The sequence below is a fragment of the Fulmarus glacialis genome, unplaced genomic scaffold, assembly GCF_000690835.1.
Source record: "Fulmarus glacialis isolate BGI_N327 unplaced genomic scaffold, ASM69083v1 scaffold16641, whole genome shotgun sequence".
Classification (NCBI taxonomy): domain Eukaryota; kingdom Metazoa; phylum Chordata; class Aves; order Procellariiformes; family Procellariidae; genus Fulmarus; species Fulmarus glacialis.
The window spans coordinates 17367-38448 of NW_009194841.1; the positions used below are offsets into that span (position 1 = coordinate 17367).

At 37.6% G+C, this 21082-nt stretch overlaps 1 protein-coding gene across 2 annotated transcripts in view; it reads left to right on the forward strand.

Annotated features, from left to right (window-relative positions):
- Positions 1-10101: 10101 nt before the first annotated feature.
- SPAG9 (sperm associated antigen 9) overlaps positions 10102-21082 on the forward strand; it is a 34717-nt gene continuing 23736 nt past the window's right edge. For both annotated transcript variants that reach the window (XM_009587903.1, XM_009587904.1), the window contains exons 1-5: positions 10102-10400; positions 14365-14518; positions 18614-18824; positions 19348-19447; positions 20581-20702. In XM_009587903.1, coding sequence (XP_009586198.1) covers positions 10240-10400; positions 14365-14518; positions 18614-18824; positions 19348-19447; positions 20581-20702 — 748 coding nt within the window. In that variant the 5' untranslated portion in view covers positions 10102-10239. The remainder of the gene's footprint in view (positions 10401-14364; positions 14519-18613; positions 18825-19347; positions 19448-20580; positions 20703-21082) is intronic.

A 21082-nucleotide genomic window follows, 5' to 3' on the forward strand; every position in this document is an offset into this window, starting at 1 on the left:
GATGTATTTTTAATTTCTTGGAATACCTACAGAAATATTAAAATGTTTTCTTTCCCTGAATCTATTGCCTTAATACTCAGTGGAATATGAGTGAATGCCAGCAGAAGTCTTAATTTCTGTTACCACAACATATGACTTGAAGCTATTTAAAAAATACCTTGTTTATGTTTGTCCTAGTTAAACACCTCTGGAGATTGTGTGGTTATATTCTAGAAAACCAATGTAGAGCTTTAACTGGAGCTCACAGCTCTCATCCGAGATTGAGTCTAGCTCACGTGGCTTCTGCCTCTTCCTATGTTTTCCATGTGCACGTGTGAAACAATCTGGATTGGTGCAAGCAGTAAGCTGTCCTTGATCATAAAAATCCCCTCTCATTGGACTAGCAATCAGCTAGGGAGAATAGTACTTGGGCTTTTTACGAGGACTGCAAATCTTAAGATTACGCTGCTGATGATGTACTTGGAAAGCTCAAGTGTTGAGAGTTTAAAAACACAAGAATCAACGTACTTTTTATCCTGCTCTTCGCTCTTCACTAGTAAGAATACTCTCATCTCTGATCTGGTTGCCTAGTCCTGGGCAAGTCACAGTCTCATTTACTAGAACTCTGAATTTAATTTTAATTCCTTTTTTAATTTTTCTTTTTCCAGTTAGCAGACTTGAGGAGAGGGAGGCAGAACTCAAGAAAGAATATAATGCACTTCATTCAAGACATACAGAGGTAGGTCGCTATGCCAAGATGAATTCAGGGTATCTGTAAAAATGTAGATCTATGGAAAACTTTGTGTTGTGAGCAACTGGGAAAATTATTGGGTGCTTTAGTTTATTCACTGATGCTTCGATGTTTGTATTGGTAATGTTCGTTGTAACCAGGCTTCATTTGGTGTGTAGTTTTTCTAATTCACATCTAAGTGTCTATTTTTCCATGTTAGTTTGATTACACGTTTGTCAATTTTATAGCTTTCTCAGATATTCAGAAGTTTTTAAAAAAATAGGAATTTGCTTTTTCATGTTTCAAAGACAATTCTTCAAAGCACGCTAATAAACTTCAAAGAAATAGAAATGAAATTGCAATCTCAGTACTCTTTCCAGCAGTTTTCTGTGTTGGTTTTACTTGTACCATTGAAGGAACAAATACCTTCAAAAATTGGCCTCCTACTGAGATTCAAGATTAAAAGAAGTCACTGCCATACTTACTAATAGCTATTGAAAACAGTGTTTGCTGGTGAAGATGGGACAAGTTTGACTTTGTTAAATTAAATAAGAGCCACACTTTTAAAGTTGGTTCTAGAGCATAAAGGCACTTGCAGTGCTTTGATTTTTAGCAGCAGGTTGTCTTTCCCATGCAGGGGTGCTTACTGCCTAAATGGTATATTTATTTTAGTGAGGAAATCACTAGGTTCTCTGAACAATTCTGATTAATCTGAAGGCCCAATATTGAGCACAGTTCTTCTACTTACTCTGATTGCTTTGCCTTTGTTTGAAGGGTCAGATAGCTGTTTTTAGATCATCACTAACAGTGGGGAATGCAATACTGACTGTTCCTAGTTCAAAAGACCACATGTGGGGAAAGGGAAAGCAAACACAAATGTCTGATTTGGTTACCTCTAGTACTTCCTTAGCAATCTTAAGATGAGTATGTTATACTGACAACAGCTGAAAGTGGCTTGGAACCACAACCAGCAATACTCTTGAGTATTGCATGACAAGATTTCTGCAGTTCTTAAAAATATTCAAATATTTACTTAAATCCTGATGTATTTAAGATCACGTTTGTTACTAAATAGTTGCTTTAGAATGCTGCATCTGTTGAAAACTGGAAATTTAAGTAAAATGAGAAGTGACAAAGCTTAATGCTGCCCACTTAAGTTTTACACCCTTTTGAATTGGAAGTACTTCAGAGTACTGTGTGCTTGCAAAGTTTTGGTTTATTTTAGTTAGAACCTATGGGTACGATCACAATAGATGGCACAGGTTTTTGTTGAATCCCGTTTTGCAGAGTTCAAGATAACTAAATGTATTGGGCACCATTAATTCAATGAAATGCTAATGAAATGTTCTGAATATCTTTTTATGTAGGTTTTGCTCCAAAATGGACAACAACCTCTTCTGGTTTGATTCCAATTTATTAAATGCTTTTACATCTTAAATTCACTTTCTTTGGTGTAGGGAGAGGTGTTTCCTTGGGCTTTGTTGTTACTGAGGTGACTATGTCCTTTCTTCATAAAGAAATAACTTGTAATGCAACATGGTATATTCATACCTCTGTGCTCCTAAACTCAGCTCTCGTGTTTTCTGTGCCCCTTTCTTTCAGCATGTTTACTTCCTTCTTTCTTTGTTTCCCAGTCTCAGCATTTTAATTTTTTTCCTTTTGAATGTTTCACTTCTCTCCCTTTGTTACATAGCTTCTAAAACCAAAAACCTTTACCTTAAGTTATTTCTGGTTTTGTCTATGAAGATTTTGATCTCTGTCTTCAGGTGACAAGTGTGTGTACACAATACTAGAGGTACTCAAAATTCTCAGACCACCAGCTGGCAGCTGCTGAAATACAACAGTATATTCAAGATAGGACATGGAGAGTTGATGGGGTAATGGGTTTGTGGGCTGCAAAAGCTCAGCTCTGGGCTGGGAACTAAGGGCAAAGAATAGCTACCAGGAGTGTGATTGTTTATTAAAGGTTGGGAGCCTTTTTAATAACTGTGTGACTAACCTTGGGAAGTTAACTAGATACTCCTTATCTTCATTTGCAAAGACATTTTTGAGCACAATTAGAGAGACCATTGTCAATCTTGCAAAGTACGAACTTCCTGATGTACTTTACTTTAGTCATGGACTGTCTCAGGTCAGCATTTTTAATGCTGGTATCTGGTGTGTGTTTAAGACTCAGGGACTGAAATCCCTGGGGACTGGAAAGGACTGTCTGATAATAGTGCCGGTCTTCCCCCATCCCCTTTGTGATTTCCTGCTTCCCCTTCTCCCAACAAATTCTAGTGTGTTAGGTCTGTGTAGTAACTTTTTTCTTTTAATGCAAGATATTTTGGCAAATATCCAACCTACTTTAAGCATTAAGTTATCAAGTTTATTGGCTTAAATACTTCTATCACAATACTTGTTTCTGAAACCTTTCTTATTTTCATGTTTTTCTAGGAAGGAATACCTTTTTCCTTCTGAATCAGCTTCACCATTGTCTTTGCAAGTGATCCATCTTTGGTACTTACTGAAATGGCAATTGTTTTTCTATCAATTGGCCAAATACTGAACAGAGCATTAGAAAGATTTTTTCTTTTTTTTTTTTAAATCTCTAAGATGTTGGCAGTGATTACTTTGACAGATGTCGCATTAAAGATGTGACTTGACTGCCTTTTCTGCAGTCTTAATTTCTAGCAATTTTTTCTGTTCTGCCTGTCTTTGGTATTTGCTTCCCTTTATTTCCCCCGTATTCTTTAATTCACAGCTTAGTATTTCAGACTTCTTTCTCTTCCAACTCTTGACTTCACTGAGGTTCTGTAACCATGTCCTCTTTCAGCACTAACCCTACCTGCTTGTGGCTGGTAGATCACTGCCCAGCAAGCTCGCTCGCTCAGCAGCTCGTGGGAATTTCACCTAAACAGTTTCAGTCAAAATGGACCAAGACCTACTTAAAACTGATTAAGCCGTGGGAAGTTACACCAGTGATGCGAACCAGAGAACTGAATCCCTCTCCCGCGGCGTGTGTGTTGTGATGAGTGCTGGGAGTGCTCCTTGGAGCTCAGCCTGCCAGCGACAGGGCTCTGCATTGCAGCTCTGGGGCACCAGCCTGCCCTAGCAACAAGGTGTCTTTGCAGCTGCAGAGACAGCAGGGCTGCTGTGACTTGTTAAAGCTCTGGGAGGAGGCTTTAGCCTTCTTCAACCTTCTGTCAAATTAGCCTCTATCTTTCTTGCTGCTCTCTATAGAGTGGGAGGTGAGCTAATGAGTGTGAGTGGAATATATCCCCTTAAGCTTCCTCCCCTGGTAAGTCTGTGCTTGAGCTAACTGGCTTGATTTTAAATGGATTAAGGTATGATAACCTGAGCAGTTGAGTTGGTAGATTGGAAGATGGAGTGTAGCTGGGCATTTGTAGCAAGTAGTGGAGAGCATAACATGTTCAGTCAGAACATCATGTGTGAATACAAGCTGAACACGTTCTGACATCCATGTCATGATTCCCTGCTTAGTTAACATGCTCTGGTCCCTTGTCTTTCCTCTGCTTGCAGCCTATTTTGATCTTGCGCTGATCTTGCTCCGTTCTAATGCTCAGAACAAATGAGCAATAAAGCTGCATGCTGGAGTTCCTGAATCTGAACTTCTGGAATTTAACTACACAAAGTCTCGTTTCCATCTTTCTCTGGCTATAAAGGACCAGATGCAGGAAATGATCGTACAGCCACAAGGACATACGCTAGAAAGTTGAATGGTTGACAGTGGTCTAATCCAAAAATGTTTGGACCTTTGCTCTATAGACTTAGAAAGGAATTTTATTACTTGGTTATAGCTTTTATCTCAAATACTGTTCTGTTTAATAGAAAATTTACTTGTTATATTACCTGTATAAAAGCAGTCTTGTCTTCTGCACGTACCTGCTGGTGCTTTTTGCCTTTGCTGCAAAGAGATGATGCGCTGCTGCTAGTGACTCTTTCAGAGCAAACCTCCTGAGTAGGAGGTGAAGGGTCTTATTTTCTTTTTCTGCGTAGTTAATGGGGCACAATTCATAACTATGGCACTGGCTTTTTAAAGGCTTGGCTGCAGGCTGTTTTACATTTACTACTCAGTTGGGAAATTGAGGCAAAGCAGTACTATAGCATCTACTTGAGAGTTGACTAACACCTGTGGCACTTCTCTGCACAGATTTCCAAATTAAAACTTTTTTTTTTCTGTTAAGGAAGTGATTCTTTTTAGCCTTTGGGAAACATAAGGCTAAGATGGTTCAATATCTCTTTAAACAGAATATGGGCTTAGTTTAATGAAGCATAATTGGGCCATGGAAATTTCTCAGTGTTTTGCGCTGATACAATGTGACAGAACAGTGAGCCTGTCTCTGGCATTGGGAATGTACTTTGTCAGGTTCATTTGGATGAACAGATAGCCCCAGCAAGTCCCTGTGAAAGTAGGGAAACAGGAAGAGAAGGCTAAGTGGAGATGTCTAATTACAATTGTGGCTAAGCATGGGTACCAGTCCTAGTGTTTTTGAGATTAGACTTCAGGTATCTGTTCAAGCAAATAGTTTTTCTAAAGCCTTATGCTAAGCATTAACAGCTTGATGTATAAAGCCTGGATTTAACATCTTTGCGTGCTATTGTATCTGCCAGCAACATCATCTTATATGTGGATAAAGATGCATCAAGCTCACCAGTGGGAATGCTTTTACTTAAGTGACAAGCTCACCACGAATCCTTAAAGGTAAAAGGTAGTTACATGGAAGTATGTTTAGGACTTTCATACTGAATCAAGGAGATTCTAGAAATGTCTATTACCTTAATAAATCTAGATTATGTGGGACAAAGAAAGATCTATATATACGCAGTTCGTCGCACATTCCCAAAGGGAGGAGCCGCTTGTGCCAAATCTGATTGGATCTGCAGGATGAACAGTGAGGGCTGTAGCACAGAGCCTGGTCTGACAGTGAAAGAATTACTAAAACCTGTCCTGGGGGAGTTAAAGCGTTGACACAGAAAGGAAGGAGGAGTGAAAGAGAAAGGAAGGTATAAAGGAGATGCTCTCAAGCTGGTTAAGGAAAAGGTGCAGGTAACAGTAACCACAACATGGTATATACACATTTGTTTGTGATAAAGAAAGTATCAGGCTTGTGTACATTGGGAGTGGTCGTATTTGTGAGGGTAGGAATAGAAACTAGTGATAGGATGTTCATTGTGTTTCACTGAATGCTAAAGCTCAAGACATAGAAAAACCTGTAACGCTTTCTACAGTTGCAGAACTTGTCAAGTGCTGTGTGAGGAAACCAATCTGAGTATTTTTTGAGATGAAAAATACTGCATTGCTGTCACTTGCATTCGAAGGGAATGACTTTCATATTCATGCTGTAATGTCTTCAAGAGCCCATTATAGTCAGTTTTTACATGTTGTGCCCTAAAATGAGCTAACATGTGAATTATGAAATGCTGTTAACTACATAAGGTAATTCTTCCAAGTTCTGAGTTTATCTTTAATCCCCTCAACTAATGGTAATTGAGCAATGTATTTAGTTACAACAATGATGAAGAGTGGTCAGTATTTATGATGTCTTCCTTGGAACAATTGGTCATAATCAAAATACTTGTGGACTTCAGGGGCAGCAAGGTGAGCTGTCAATAGTAGAAGGTTATGGATGATTAAATATTGACTGCAACTCTTACTGAAGAGAAGGGTAGTAGATACAGTCTTTTATTTGTCATCTGTCCTTTAGTGTAACTTCAATAAGAATTGTGCTGAGTAGAGAGCAATTATTCCATTTATATCTATTTTTAATTGTCAGTAATATTTTTTTTTCTTTGGATAGCCGAGTAATCTCAAAACATAGCAAAACTTTTCATCAAATTTCTAGCACTTGGATTTCTAGTGTGTTAATTCATTAGACTTTTTATTTTGGATCGGGATGGCACTTCAAGGATATGCTAAGACTTGGAGTAATTTAGATTGAAAAGAGCCTCTGGAGGTGATCTAGTTCAAATCCCAGTGGTTTTGGAGGGAGTCTTCAAAATGTTGTTGTAGACGAGAAGTTAGTGAGCTAAGTTCCCAATAAGTTATAGTATTTAATTTTTTATTTCAACCTTTTTATTAACTGATTTCTAGATGCTGAGAATCCATGTGCTATGTCTCATGACTCTACAGCACCAGCTGTGTAGCCTCTGTCCCCTGTCCCATGGGTAGGGAGGGAGGGTGAGGAACTTCGCTGCTTGTGGACAGTATTCCAGTATTGTCAGCTTTTATCCTTGGGACCCTGGATCGAGGCAGTGTGCGGGCTTTACATGGCGGTACCACTGTTTTTCAGATTTTTGGGACACCATTGGCATGTATAGCCTGGATCTGTGGACAAATTGCCATGCTGCACTGCACATGCACATGATGTACACATTTGGTTTTTCATCTTATTTTTGTGTTCCTATAGCTTACACGCTTTATGCTGAAGTATGTGACCTTCAGATTTGCTTATTTTACCATCAGCAGTATTTTTATCTGCAGCACAGTGTTAAACTACATAGTCCTTTTGATTGACCTGCCCTCTAGCCTCTGTATGTGGGTAATAAATATGATGAGACACTTCAGTAAACAGAAGAATAGACTGAGAGGAGGGAAGAAAGTGGGTTAAACCATGTATTTTGCAAAACATGAAAGTTGTGCAGGTTTTCCTGACCCTACTCTTTTTTTCCCATGTGTTAGTTGTTCCCTTGAAAGGTACTAGTTACTCAGCTTCTGTTCACTAGCTACAAAGCACCACAGATGTTCTGTTTAAAATTTTACTTAGAGAAACCAATTGGTGTGCTGTAAATGGAATTGTTTGCAGGTAGGTCAGCTTTTGTTCAGTAATATCTCCCCCCCCATGATGAGGGAATATGTGAACAGGATACAGAATGGTCTAATGTGCATTTCAAAGTTATTCATTTTTTTTTTTCCTGGAATTTCTAAATTAATTTGGATTATAATAAACTTGTGTAAAACTATGCACAGGAACCATTGGAAGACCTGATTTTGGTTGCTTGGTGGAAACAGAAAAACCAAGAAATGTGGATAGGTGAAGGTGGAGCTTTCAATTCTGATTGCGTCTGTGTATGAGCTAGCATTAAAAAAATTCAGAAAGCAAATGAGATGGTCCTAGTAAAACACTGCTTTTATATCATTTTGTTGGAGGATAAATTTTGTAAGCTTTTGACAGCAGTTAAAGTATATTATATAACGTTTCTCTAAAAAAGCATGATTTTTTTTTTCCCCTGGTCTGAATTATATTAATTAGTTCAGGTGAATGCTGGGAAAACCAGGATCTGTATGTAAACAGTATTTACCATGTAAGTTACTGATTTATAGGATATCCATCAATCAGGATATCTTAAGTCCGTTCACTCTACCAAAAAAATCTCACACTAAGAATATATATTCATATATAGCTAATGCTGGCAAGCAGTGTTTGTGGAGAAGCTGGTATCAACTGAAGTTAGTAGCATCCGAAGGTCAAGCTTACTGGCCTTGGACAGATCAGCCCTGACTTGAGAGTAACACCTAGGTGTAGGTTTCCAGGTCCTGCTGAAATGTATGCAAATGTCCCCAAAATAAAAGGTTATGTAATATTGGTTGTACAAATGCCTGTTAATAACACTATTCTAAAAGTGTGTGTATACCCTTTCTAGAATAGCAGAAGAAATTACAGTTTTAGAGCATAGGTATTTTTTTCTAGAGGAAGCCTTTGAGATGTGACCTGAATATGTCTCAGGAGAAAAGTACACTAAATTTTTCTGCAGTACACCTATGATTTCTTTCTTTCTTTTTCTTTTTTTTTCTTGTTCCGAGTGCCCTATTCATCTTTGAATGTGAGTGCAGAAATGCTAAAAATACCAAATGTCATGTAGGCTTCTCTTCAGGCTTTCCCAGTTTTCATTTCAAAGACTTATGTCCAAATTAATGTTTTGGAGTAACGCAGCGATACCTGTTACTTCTCCCTATGCACGTCCTGGATCAGTTACATCTGAGTAGGATCATCCTTTGACTGATTGGAATCGGGGTTCATTAAATAAGTCATGACTGCGGGAGTCAGCATGTTGGCCTGTGGCTGTCTCTCTTAAAAGAAAGAGAGCAAGGAAGCAAAGCTCTTCACGAGTGCTAAAAATCCACAGGCACTCGGTCCTTTTTATGAGATGTCAGTTTAGATAATTTAAAACCAAAGCTTTCTGTATTTTCTATAAGTGAACTTAAATTTATTTGGATGTTGAAAGAAAAAAGATAACAGATGCTGACTTCGTATTTCTGTCTATGGAAATAATCTGATTTTTAGTTTGCATATTTATTATGTGTAATATTTGAGGTGCATATTGTCTGACCTTTGCAGTTCTTTGCAGTTAAGCTATAGTGAAATGTATTGTGTGTCATATAGTGAATTTTAATACCTGTTGGACATAGAGGTCTTAAACAGCCTCTGAAATGGATGTGAACATGGCATGTCTGTTCAAAACTCTTTTTTTGTAATATCATATGCACTTTGTGCACTTAGGATGTTTCCAGTGCATGAATGCACAAGTAAGTTCTCCAATTTTTTTATTTATTATGGGCTTCTCTTCTGGTTTGTGGTTTTACACACTGTATAATTTTGCTTCTTTCTCTATTTCTTTAATGTTTCTGAATACTTTTACTATTTTTAGCATTACAGGGGAAGATTATATTGTATTGGCCAAGAATTATGCAGTTATAGTAAAAGTAAATGGTATTAAATATTTCTTGCTGTTCTCTGTCATTTTAAACAGATGATTCACAATTATATGGAGCACTTGGAAAGAACCAAACTTCATCAGCTAACGGGGGGCGATCAGCTAGAATCCACAACACACAGTAGAATTAGGTAAGCTCTTTATTACGCTCTCGCCCTGAAATGAAAGAAAGAAAATCCATTCATTTGTGTTTGCAAGACTTTGTTCTTTAATCCCACAACAACGGTTTGGCTGAATCGGAAAGATTTGTTGTACGATTGGAATGCGGTAAGAGAATAGTGTAGAAATCAGTAGAAAGAGGCTTTTGCTGTTGTACTGCTAAACATTGAGATATACTTTGTACATTAGCCTTAAACAATTTCAGCTTTTTTGAGCGTTTGCATTTGGGTAGGCAGGGAAAATGTCAGCAGCTGTCCCAAAATAATTGATGTCTTGCCATGGCTTTGTGTACGGCTTGCTGAAGGTGTATGTCGAGGTACCCATTTGTTCTAAGGGCTTGATGTGAATATATTATGCAGATTTTGAAGCTTTCTAGCCTATGAACTCTGCGTGGAAGGAGGGGGGAATAACTCCAGGGCTGGCTGTGTCTCTGCGTTGCTGCATAGATGCTGCGAGGAGCCCGGCGGCTCCCGGCGCGAGGGGGAGGAGAGCGGTGATGTCATTGCTCTGGAGCTGCTGCAGAAGAGTGGAAAGCTGCTGCTGATGGCATTGTTTTTGTGGCAGCGGCTGAATGACAGACTTTGCCTACAAAGATACACCCTCGGCCCCTGTGTAGCCTTCTTGGTTCCGGCGTTTCACCATGCCAGCACAGCGCCATGAATCCTGGATGCATGCTGCTATTTGTGTTTGGCTTCGTTGGCGGGGCGGTGGTCATTAATTCGGCTATCTTGGTATCTCTCTCTGTTTTGCTGCTTGTGCACTTTTCTATTTCTACTGGTGTGCCAGCTCTGACGCAGAACCTACCAAGGATACTCAGGTACTCTGACCTACTGAACCTTAGCTTCATGCACTTTCTTTTTCTCTGCTTTCCGTTTTCCTTTCAAAAAGAAAGAGCAAGGGTAAATTAGAGATGTAAAGTATGTATAAATTTCAAATTCTTTTTGTAAACATAAAATTTATGGACTGGGATATGGCAGTATATTTTTTTATACGCTCATATTTCATTGCCTTATATTCAGCAAGTACAAGGTCAGTTTATGGTTTGTTGTTTTTGGTTTTTTTGGAAAGCTATTACATTGGCTTATTGTAACCTGCAAAAAAAGCTGTGATAATGTCATGGGTAAAGCTCACGTTCAGTGTATTGTCAGGTACTTGGCTGATCTTGTGTAGCCATAAATGTATGCAGTTTGAGGCCTTGTACTATTAAATTTCACTTTTTTTAATTAAAAGAATTACATAAGATCAGTTAATTGATAATCTGCTCAAAACCACAGAAATTAGTTGATCACATTATTTTAAAAAAATCTGATTATTGGTTGGTGGGGAAAAAAGTCTTTCATTATTTAAGCATTAGAGCTTTTAAAGCCTATTCACTATTGTTCAGCCAAATGTTATCCTCTCCTCTTTTTCTATACTTGTATGGCGAGCTGCCAACTCTATCTGTCCCCCCTCAAGTTATGTTCTGTTTGTCCTAGTTGCCTGGAGCAGTAGCAGAGATGCATTAGGATATTGTGACCAAAAGTAATCTTGACACATTTTAGTAGTATAATTACAAATGGGAAAACAGCTGGAAAAGTTTTTAAATGTAGCTTTCTGACCTGAAAACTTGACATATTTTAACTGTGGTTGTAAATATAATAGTAAACTTTATTTAAAAAGGGAAAAATGCTGGAAATAGTTCTGTTGAAAGAGCTATGTGACTCTTTCTCCTTAATACATGGTGCGTGTAGACTTTCTATGATAGTATGCTTTTAACTTGAGTCTCTGAGAACAGAAGGGTTGTTCCAAAGGTTTAAAGCCAATCAATAGATAAAAGAAATACTAATTATTAATAACTGATAATAAATGTCTGTGAATATTTAAATACAAAGAAATAAAATCTCTCTATAGACTGACCTAGTTAGTAATGCTGTGCTTGTTTAAAGGGGGGGAAAAAACCAAACCCAAAACAAATAACCCCCAACTCTAAAAAAACCAAAGCAAAATATTGAACTTCATGTTGAATAACTTCTGTTAGATTTTTTTTTTTTTTTTTAAATATATTTAAGCGGTCAGATGGTTTAAGAAATAATTCTTTTGTAATGTGCTTTTGCTCCCCTGGAGAATAATGGATTTGAGGGGTTTTGGGAAGCTATCCTGTTTCCTGCCCCTAGTAATTTGTTTTAGGAATTACAGGAATTGGAACTCAGTTCAATGAGTTCAAATAAGTTAGTCACTTATTCATTTAAAAAAGATGAAAATATAGGATGAAGGAATTGCAGAAGAACTGTTTCTATTTTTTTAACATTTGTCAGATTTTAGAACAGAGCATCTGGTTGCTTGTCCTAAAGGTTCCTGTAAATGCTTCGATACATCACTTCAGAATATTAGTTTAGGCTTTTAAAACACGTGCATGTCTTCTGCTCATTGTCGTGTTTTCAGGTATTTGTTGGACACTGAGGGAGTAGAAGGGGTTCTTTGCTTTCCGGTCAACAACCAGTGAAAAAAGTTGAAATTGCTTCAGTCTAACCAGATGATTTCTTTTAATGCAGACACACACATAACAACCTTCATTTCCAAAATAAGCCCCCTTTTCAAACTTCATTTACTGTGTGGTCTTGCAATGCACCTGAACTGTGTTTTAGCACATCAAAATATGGTCATTATAAAATTCATTTAAAACTATTCCGCAAAAAAAGCAAATGTCAGTTGTGAACTTTTTTGGTACCCATTTTGTTTAAATTCTCTCTTCTGAAGACTGCAAAGAAGATAAGCTTTGTGGCATATCCTACAAGTAAGCAAATCTGTCTGCTCCGAACCATTGCTCCGGGAGGCGTTTTCCAAAGCGAAGGGCCCTTCACAATGCATGCTTTATCACCGGCTTTCTTTACCGCTGAAGGGCTGCTTTTTTTCCTTTTTTTGTTGCTGGACTTCTTAACCAATGAAATGGTTTCAGTCTGTCTTTTGATATAATCTAAGCTTATGTGTTGTCTTTTGTTCCCCACACACATTAGAGTTGTGGGAAAACTAAAGAAAAGCAGAACCTGTTACAATAGAGGGAATTACTGGAATCAAATTTGGTTTAGTTCCGTGGCTATTTTTCAGCACAGTTAGCTTGCAGATGCTGGAACAGTATCTGATGCTTTTTATTTTGTAACCTTGACTGATTTTGCTTTACTTGCTTTGCTGCCTACTTTGCTCTGCTGAACTACTTTCAAATTAACAATGTAACTTGGAATAACGTTTATGAAAGGCCAAGACACATGCAATGTGAGAATTAGTTGCAAAGATTTTTGTGGCAGGGAGCATCTTTTGTACACCTGTACTGGAAAGGTTCATGCCAATTAAAATTGTTTGCTATTTGAACATTGGTTTTTGGCAATGTAAAATTTACCAAAAGGAGCTTACTACTTAATTGCTAAATAGAATCCCTTCCTGACTACCTTTTCTTCTAAGTAAACAAAAAAAACCCAAAAACAAATAAAAAAAATTTTTTTTAAGTGCTTAGCTTTTTCTTTTGCTTTTCAATATTCCCTTTCATATTTTTGCATATAACTTATGTGCAGATACTAATTCTGCACATAATATTCTGCCTAGGTTCTGTTTAATTTGTGAAAAGCCTTGCAAAAGAAAGTATATGTGATTGTGATTTGACTTTCTATAATGCTAAAATGTGAGATCTCTCAAATCTTAATATTGTGTCTGGATTGTCTCTGCAGGGATACTTACAGGCAGTGCTTTCTCAGGAAGCATAATTTTTGGCCATTACTTGTGCACGCTCTTATCTTCTGTCTTTAGTGTACTTAAGGCTGTGCTAGTTGATTACAGTCCTTTTTTCTGCATTTCATTGTTCTGACTGAACAAATACTTTGCTTTATCTCAATTCTATGCCTGGCTGATATTTTTCCTTTTCAGTGCTGGCTGTAGCATCCTATGAATTGCGTTCTACACAATGTTTTTGTCTCTTGCTAGCAGGAAGAATTAATCTTTGTTCACTGATCACACTACTGACAGCAAGGTTGACTTGGGGATTTTTTTTTTTATGTGAAGCTTTGGAATTTCCAAACTTTGTTTGCCATGAAGAACTGATAAAGACAACAGAGATGGTGAAGAGTTGGGATGAAGTCATCTGCCTTACTGGCACAAGCTTTTGTGCAGCTTTAGGGTGAAGTAGAGTGTTGAACTGATCTTGGTTAAAACTACGCAATTTTTGGCTGGGCTAGTTTTAACATCTCTGATTCCTTGACCCAGTTCTCTTCAGTTATACAAATCCATGTAATTCCTGTGATCTTCAGAAGAAAAATACTGTAAATTTTGAGAAGAGTTGGACTTTAAGCTGATTGTTTACAACTTTCCCAAATGCTTCAGTTAATGATTTAGCTGTTGGCTGTTGTAGGAGTTATGTGGTACTGTATCTTGCAAAAAAAACCAAAAGTGCAAGATTTTTTTAAGAGTGGTGCTGAAAAATTGTAATTTAATCTGAAATAAGGAAACATTTTCATCTTATATTCCTGTTTGTGTTCCACTTCTGTAAAACTTGTTTACTATAGATTAGCTTTGGTGCAATCAATATCTGCTGCCTAAAGCCATGAAATAGACTATTTGCAATTAAATAATATGAAATGAGGAATTATGTGCTGTAATACAAACGGTGTATGCTACATTGTATATTTAATAGAGCATAGTGTATGAATGTTTGAATCTGTAATTTTACCACTTTCCTCCTGATTTCAGAGGCATACAGGAAAATAAATTGTGTGGCATCTGAAATGGCTGATGAAACCTGTCTCTCTTTCAAACAGAAAGGAGCGTCCAATATCACTGGGCATCTTCCCATTACCTCCAGGAGATGCGCTACTTACGCCTGAAACTCAGAGAGAAGCAGGGGAAACACCTGGGTCAGAGCACTGGAAATTCCATGAGCTAAGCCAGCCACGGTCCCACACAAGCCTAAAGGTGAGCACTCAGCTCGGCTGCCTTGTGTGTTAGGAGAAACTCCCATAAGCAGATTATAGATCCTTAGTGGGGAGAAAAAGGAAATTGAAGGGGTGGAGTGAAAACCCTAAATCATCTTTGTGTAAGCCAAGTATGTTGCTTACTCAAATGAGCTTTGAGGGAACTTATTTGCTGGAAGAAATGGAGTTTGGGTTGCGTTTTCCGAATGAGTGGTAATACAGGCTAGTTCTCCTCTTACATGAGTGGTTTTTTCTTTCTGACTAAGGACCCTTTCCAAAGGTCAGTCGCTTGTTCTTTACACATTAGATCTGTAACTAGGTAGTATAAACAGGTCTGCTGGTTTAACATCGTTTTAGAAGGAAAGCTTTGATTACTACACAGGCAGTACTCCTAACACAGCCTCTGCCTGCTACCAGGCATATAGCGTAGGTATGCCGCAGAGTTGAGAATGACCTAACTTTCCTAAATTAGCCTGTGATTATGATTTCCCTTACATGTACTTGGCTATAATTCCTGCAATTGTTCTGTGTTCCAACAGTGAGAGGGTGGTATAGAACAAGCTGCAGAAATGGAAAAATGGGGGAGTGGTGTTGGAGTGTGATGAATCTGGCAGCCAGGACTAGGGCGCACTAACAGTACAGCGGGAGGAGGGATCTGCAGGGTGAAGAACTCCAGAACGTGTAAAGCCTCCCTATATCTTTATGTTGATGGGGTTTTTTTGGAAGACTATGGATGTACTGTCATTTCTGAAAAGGCATACAGGTGAGGGGAATTTCCTCCTAAGTGAACTTAATACCTAGCAGGGCAATATTAAACTGGTAAGAATTAAAAAACTATCCAGACATAATTGGAACCCAGACTTTTTTGCCTGGAGGACATACGGAGGTAATGGGAAGTGTAAGTAGTGGTTGATTATAAACATATCAAAGTGACAACAGGGGTTTGGATCTAAAAAATTGTCACTTAAACTCTTGGCTAGGACCATTTTTGGATCTTAAATTTGTCCTATTCCCTTTGTCCTATGCCAATTAACATCAATAAATTGACAGACTTTAGGAGAGGTGATTGAAATACAACTTCATGTTATGACTAAGAGTAAGTGGAGATGAGGTATAAAGGGAAGTCTCTGATCCCATCCTGTCCCCTCAGAAAATCACATTGGTTACTATATATTGTCAACATAGGCTTCTTGGTATAGTTCTTCTAAAAGTAAAGAATTTAGCGCTGTTAAAAGAGAATTTATAAAACAGCACAGACTGTAATTTTTCAAACCTGCTTAGTCAGAATAAGTTCCTTAGATCCAAAGCAGCATCTCTGCTTTTTAGCTGTGAATGTAAAGTGCTTCTGAAGTGAAGGTGTTGAATAACATGATACACTGAAGCCATAACCAGAATTCGAAACTTTTTTCTCTAATACTTTTATTTCCTCTAAATACTTCTAACATCAAGTACAGGGCACAGAAAGATTCTTCTGCTTTCAGGCATCTGTTTTCCATTCATGCATGAGCATTTCACTAATGGTCAGTGTTTCCTCTAAAAGCATCACAGAGACTAGGTGCCAGGGAGAAACCCAGACTGAAAAGACTGGGTATCCTGTAGCTTGTACAGCAGTGACATTGCTGGATAGCATTGTAAGTCAACATACAATTATGTGCCATTCATTCTCTTCCGCTTATTTCTGCAAAGCATTGCAGCTGAGCTACTACTTCAGATTTAATTATCTAATTTTTAAACTATTTTTTCTTTTTTCAGGAAAAGTCTTTTGGCAACATTGCCAAAAAAGTCAAATTTGCTAAGTCAACACTGCTCTGACTTTCAAATGCTTAGGCTTTGAGATATTTTGATTAATTCATTGTCACTTAATGGAATTGCATTTCATTTTCATTAGTTCTAGAACAAACATTCATGATAGTTTAATCAGTATAGTTTCCAAAAGATAGCTAAAAAAATAAAGTAGATAATAAAGTCAGAAATATAAAATAGATGGGATTATTTGAAATTCCTTTAAGGAAAGGACCATTCTCTTCACTGTTTTCTCTTGCGCTATCAAGCTGTTTTTCTTGAGCTTTGTGTGTGAAAGTCAGTGATCAGTCTGTGTTGCATCAGTTAGTGGATGCTTTTGGAATACAAAGATGTAGAAATGTTTGAACAGAGCCAACAGCTCTGTTGAGGTTTTATTCCCTGTTTGTGTGAACTCCAGATTCCCTTTGTAGGGGGTACCATTTCCTCCCTTCTGTATCTGCTTGCTGAAGTATGAATCATTATCCAGCAGCTGAACTTTCACCAGTTCAAAAAGCAATTGGCAAAATTGTGTAGCTTTTCTTTTCTTTTCTTTTTTTTATCTCATAAATGTATCTCAGTGTATCTCGTATAACACTTTCATATGTTGGTTTTGTCACCTTGTATAACTATGGGTAAATGTATGTGTTTTATTCCTTTAGAGGTGTCTGTTAGTTGACTATATTTCTGAATAATTTTGTCAGAATATCAAATATTAATAACTGGTTATTTTGAAATGTACTAAAAAAGGATGAAAACTGGAAGTAATTGATAGGCAGGTCTTGAAAGTGCTGAATTTTTGTTTCTTGGGCTTGCATATTCCACAGGGGGTTGTCACTATAGGATGCAAGCTTTACATTTATGCTGATATACATACACGTGTGTTTTCCTCCCTGCTCCCACAAATTAAAATCTTATCTTTCCAGGAAGTTCCAAAAGTGAAAATTTAGAAATTACAATTCTTGGTCATCTTGCACTAAGTTCAAAGGAGAGAATGTGTGTCTACATGCAGGTCTCTTGGGTTTTTTAAAATAACCTTGAAATTCAGTTTCACTTTCTTCTCAAAGTACAATGAATTCATGCTTCACAAAATCTAAACTTGCTTCATTCTTGACAAGTTTAGGTTTCCTGAGCTAACAGATACGTTCTCTTTAAATGTCACAGACTTGTCTAGGAGCCTTGCTTTCACCTCTGATTCCCAAACAAAACCCTAAAAGAACTTTTTATCAAAACTGCCATCCTGCCTTCATTTTGCACATACCAGCCTCAGTGTTTCATTTCCCAAGGAGATTCCTCTAATGCTGTAAGCTAGAAAATATTGGCCTAAACAGACCGATTTGTTTTCATATCTGCAGTGAGATCTTGTTCACTCTTATGTGCTATTTAAGTCATAGTTAAGATGTCTGGATGCTGGTATGGCTCTGGTCATGAATGAGGGGTAAAATGTGAATGAAAGGAGACAAAGCCCAGAAAAGGGCTATTCATATTATCAGGTAGTAGCCTGTAGTTACATCAAACGCAGTCTAGCCTGCCCTCAAACTCAGTGCCTGATGCAGCCCTGTGTGAGTAATGATCGTAATCTTGAGTCCAGCAGCTGGATTAATAGCCATACTTGTGGTTCTTCATACAGTGTCACTGTAATGTAAACTGTTGCCAGGAATCAGATTCTAAGAAGGAGCTATTTACAGATGTTCCACAGTTGATCCGAAATCTAACTGGACAAATAGTCACTGCAGTTCAATGTCTTATTCCCGATGTCATCCAGGGCTTACAGTTCAGACTGGAAAGTGCGTAAAAACAGTTTGAGTGAAGTGCTTGCAAATACTATACTTTTATATCAGTTAAATCCATGTTCTGCATCAGTGCTTCAAAGGCTACTTTTTAAGGAAATGTTTTAAGATAACATGCACATTTTGAGCAATTAAAAATTTTGTAACAGCTCAGGAAGATTCAGCAGTTCATTGTGCAGCTAGGAGGATTATTAATATGGGAATGCTGCCTGTTGTCTGGAAGACTTAACAGAAAAGCACCCTAAAGTTGTGGCTATAATTATCAACTGAGATCAAGCATTAGTATTAAAAATAAGGGCGTGTTTTTTGTAGCTATAACCTCCTTAACAGAAGTGAAACAGCCATAGTCTAAAGATGAATTTGGTGGTAGTGGCTTAAAGTATTCTTTCCATTCTTGTTTCTTTGCATATGCATATTCTTCAATAAAATACAGTAATTTTGGTGTTTGTTCTTCAGTTTGTATGCCTAACTCTTCTAATAATACTTTAATTTGTGTTCATTTTTTTAATGGCAATGTTCAATTTTAGGATGAGCTCTCTGATGTTAGCCAAGCAGGCTCAAAATCTACTACTCCAGCATCCACAGCTGCTTCAGATGTACCTGTACTGCCTGCTGAAACTCCTCAAAAGGAAGATGTTGAAGGGCTTGCAAAGGACACAGATATGCCAAATGAGAAGCTGGACGTAAGCAAGAATATTGAAGTACAGGTAGCTCAAGAGACAAGAAATGTATCCACTGGTGAGCTACTTTAACTTTTTAGTTTATGGTTACTATGGACCTCATATTTAATCCGTTATGAAATATCTTAATTGTTGTGCCACAAATGAGAAATGTTTTTTTACTCAATATTTTTAGGAGTTCAGAATATTGGTAAGAGATACAAATACATTATTTATTGGTGGCTTCGGTCCTTATTTTTCCAGAATGCAAATTATTTATGACATTTCCTTGTAAACAGCACAAGTGGCACTAATCTAGACACAAAGTCATGCGATGATAGACATCTGCTTGGTTTTGATTGCAGAAATAGTGGGAAATAATTACAGTTGGATGACTTAAGTTAAATTCAGGAGAGACTTAGAAATTCCAGTGTCTGCATTAGAGTAGCAAAATCCATAGGTCTTCTCATTTAATTGCCTTGATAAGTCTTTGAACAGAAGTCTACTAATTTGGTGATCAATTAATAACAACTGCATGTAGATAATGTCATATGTCACAGTGATTTTTGTTTTATGGAGGCATACCACTTGTTTTTCCCTAGGTGGAAATGAAAATGAAGAAAAATCTGAAGTTCAGGCAATCATTGAGTCAACTCCAGAGTTGGATATGGATAAAGATCTCAGCGGATATAAGGGTTCCAGGTAAGTTGTGTGTTGATTTGAGTAGGAAGACCAATTTTGGAAGGTACCAGACTTCATTTTTGAACTTGTGACTTGTTTAGCAATTGTACTGGACTGAGATCATGCATTATATAATGAATCTCCTACTTCTGTGACCTTACTTCCCCAAATTCCTCAGGAGTTCTTAAGTGCAACTGCAGTTCTTCATTCTGTTGCTATACCTGATGAATATTCAGGGTACTTCATATTACAGCAGACTTAAGAATAATTAAATATTTTTTCCATGTTTCAAGTAAAGGGTCTATACCAAGAGGCCTTTTCTCCTTAGATCAAGGTTTCGAGGTACTAGCAGTTTCCAAGCTGGACCCTTGAAAAAAAAGGGATTTTTAAAATCTGGATTTATGACTGATTTTGCAAATGTTACCGCATTTATTTATCAGATTCTGATGGTGGAATCCCAGTGTTGGCAGAATGCTTTTGCCTGAGTCTGCTTCTTTGCAGGCTTTTCTTTGTGAAGGATAACGTTTCTTTCAAAAGCTCTAAAGCTCCATAAAAAATAAACAAGTGTTGTTTTAGTAGCAGGGGGAGTGCCTGATCTTCTAGGCAAGCCCTGAACAATTTAGGGTCTAGCCACAAGTCCTTCAAATATGTTATGTGTCTGTGTTTCATTCATGTGGCGAGATGGAAAAAATGACCTTGTATAGTGAATGTTAATGGCATAAGATCTTTGTGTGAAAGAAGCCCCCTTTCTGGCCAGAGGAATATTTTGATCTCTATTTGGTTCTCTTGCATTCTTGTTACATTAAATGACTTCCAGTTTGGCTGAGCTGTCTGTTCTTTAAGCGTTTGGGCTGACTAAGTCCTGACGGGGCTGAATTTCTATATGCCAAAACTTGATATGCTGTAATTTATTAAAATCCTGACCAGCTCAAAATCAGCAGCTACCTCAAGTTTGGGATCTTGATGCCAAAGTAGTATTTGAAGATAGAATCTAGGACTCTAAGCCAACTGAAAGCTGCTGAAAATTTTACTTCTGGGGTTTTTTTTTGGGGGGGTAACAAATGAACTACTGGTAAAAACATGGAGAAAAGTTTCTTCAGTGTGGGAATGTTTTCTTTCTGCTTTTTTATGTCTTGTTTTAATTCTTTGAATAGCACTCCTACCAAAGGCATAGAGAACAAAGCATTTGACCGTAATACAGAGTCACTCTTTGAAGAGCTGTCATCTGCTGGTTCTGGCCTAATTGGAGATGTGGATGAAGGTGCAGATTTACTGGGTAAGAAAGGTTATTTAAAGAGGAATTTTCCTTGTTAGTGGAGTGCTTAATTATCCGTGCTGGATTTACTGTTAGGATTCATTTGCATTAAAATCTTTTGAGTATCATCCTAAAGTGGTTATTGGAATGCAAAAAAACCAGGAGAAGGTGTTTGTTCTTTCTTTCAATATAATGATATCAGCCTTAATCTTTTGGGGCACTTCTTACGCTATTCTCTATTTCAGTTTTCCCTATATGTTCTCTGACACAAGGATTTTTATCTTGAGCAAGGATTTTTATCTTGAACTAGTTTTAGGTAGTTTAATTCAGATTGTGCCCAATCTGTAATGGCCTGGCTTTATCACCTCTCTATGGAATTTAACTTGTAAGAGAATTGCAGC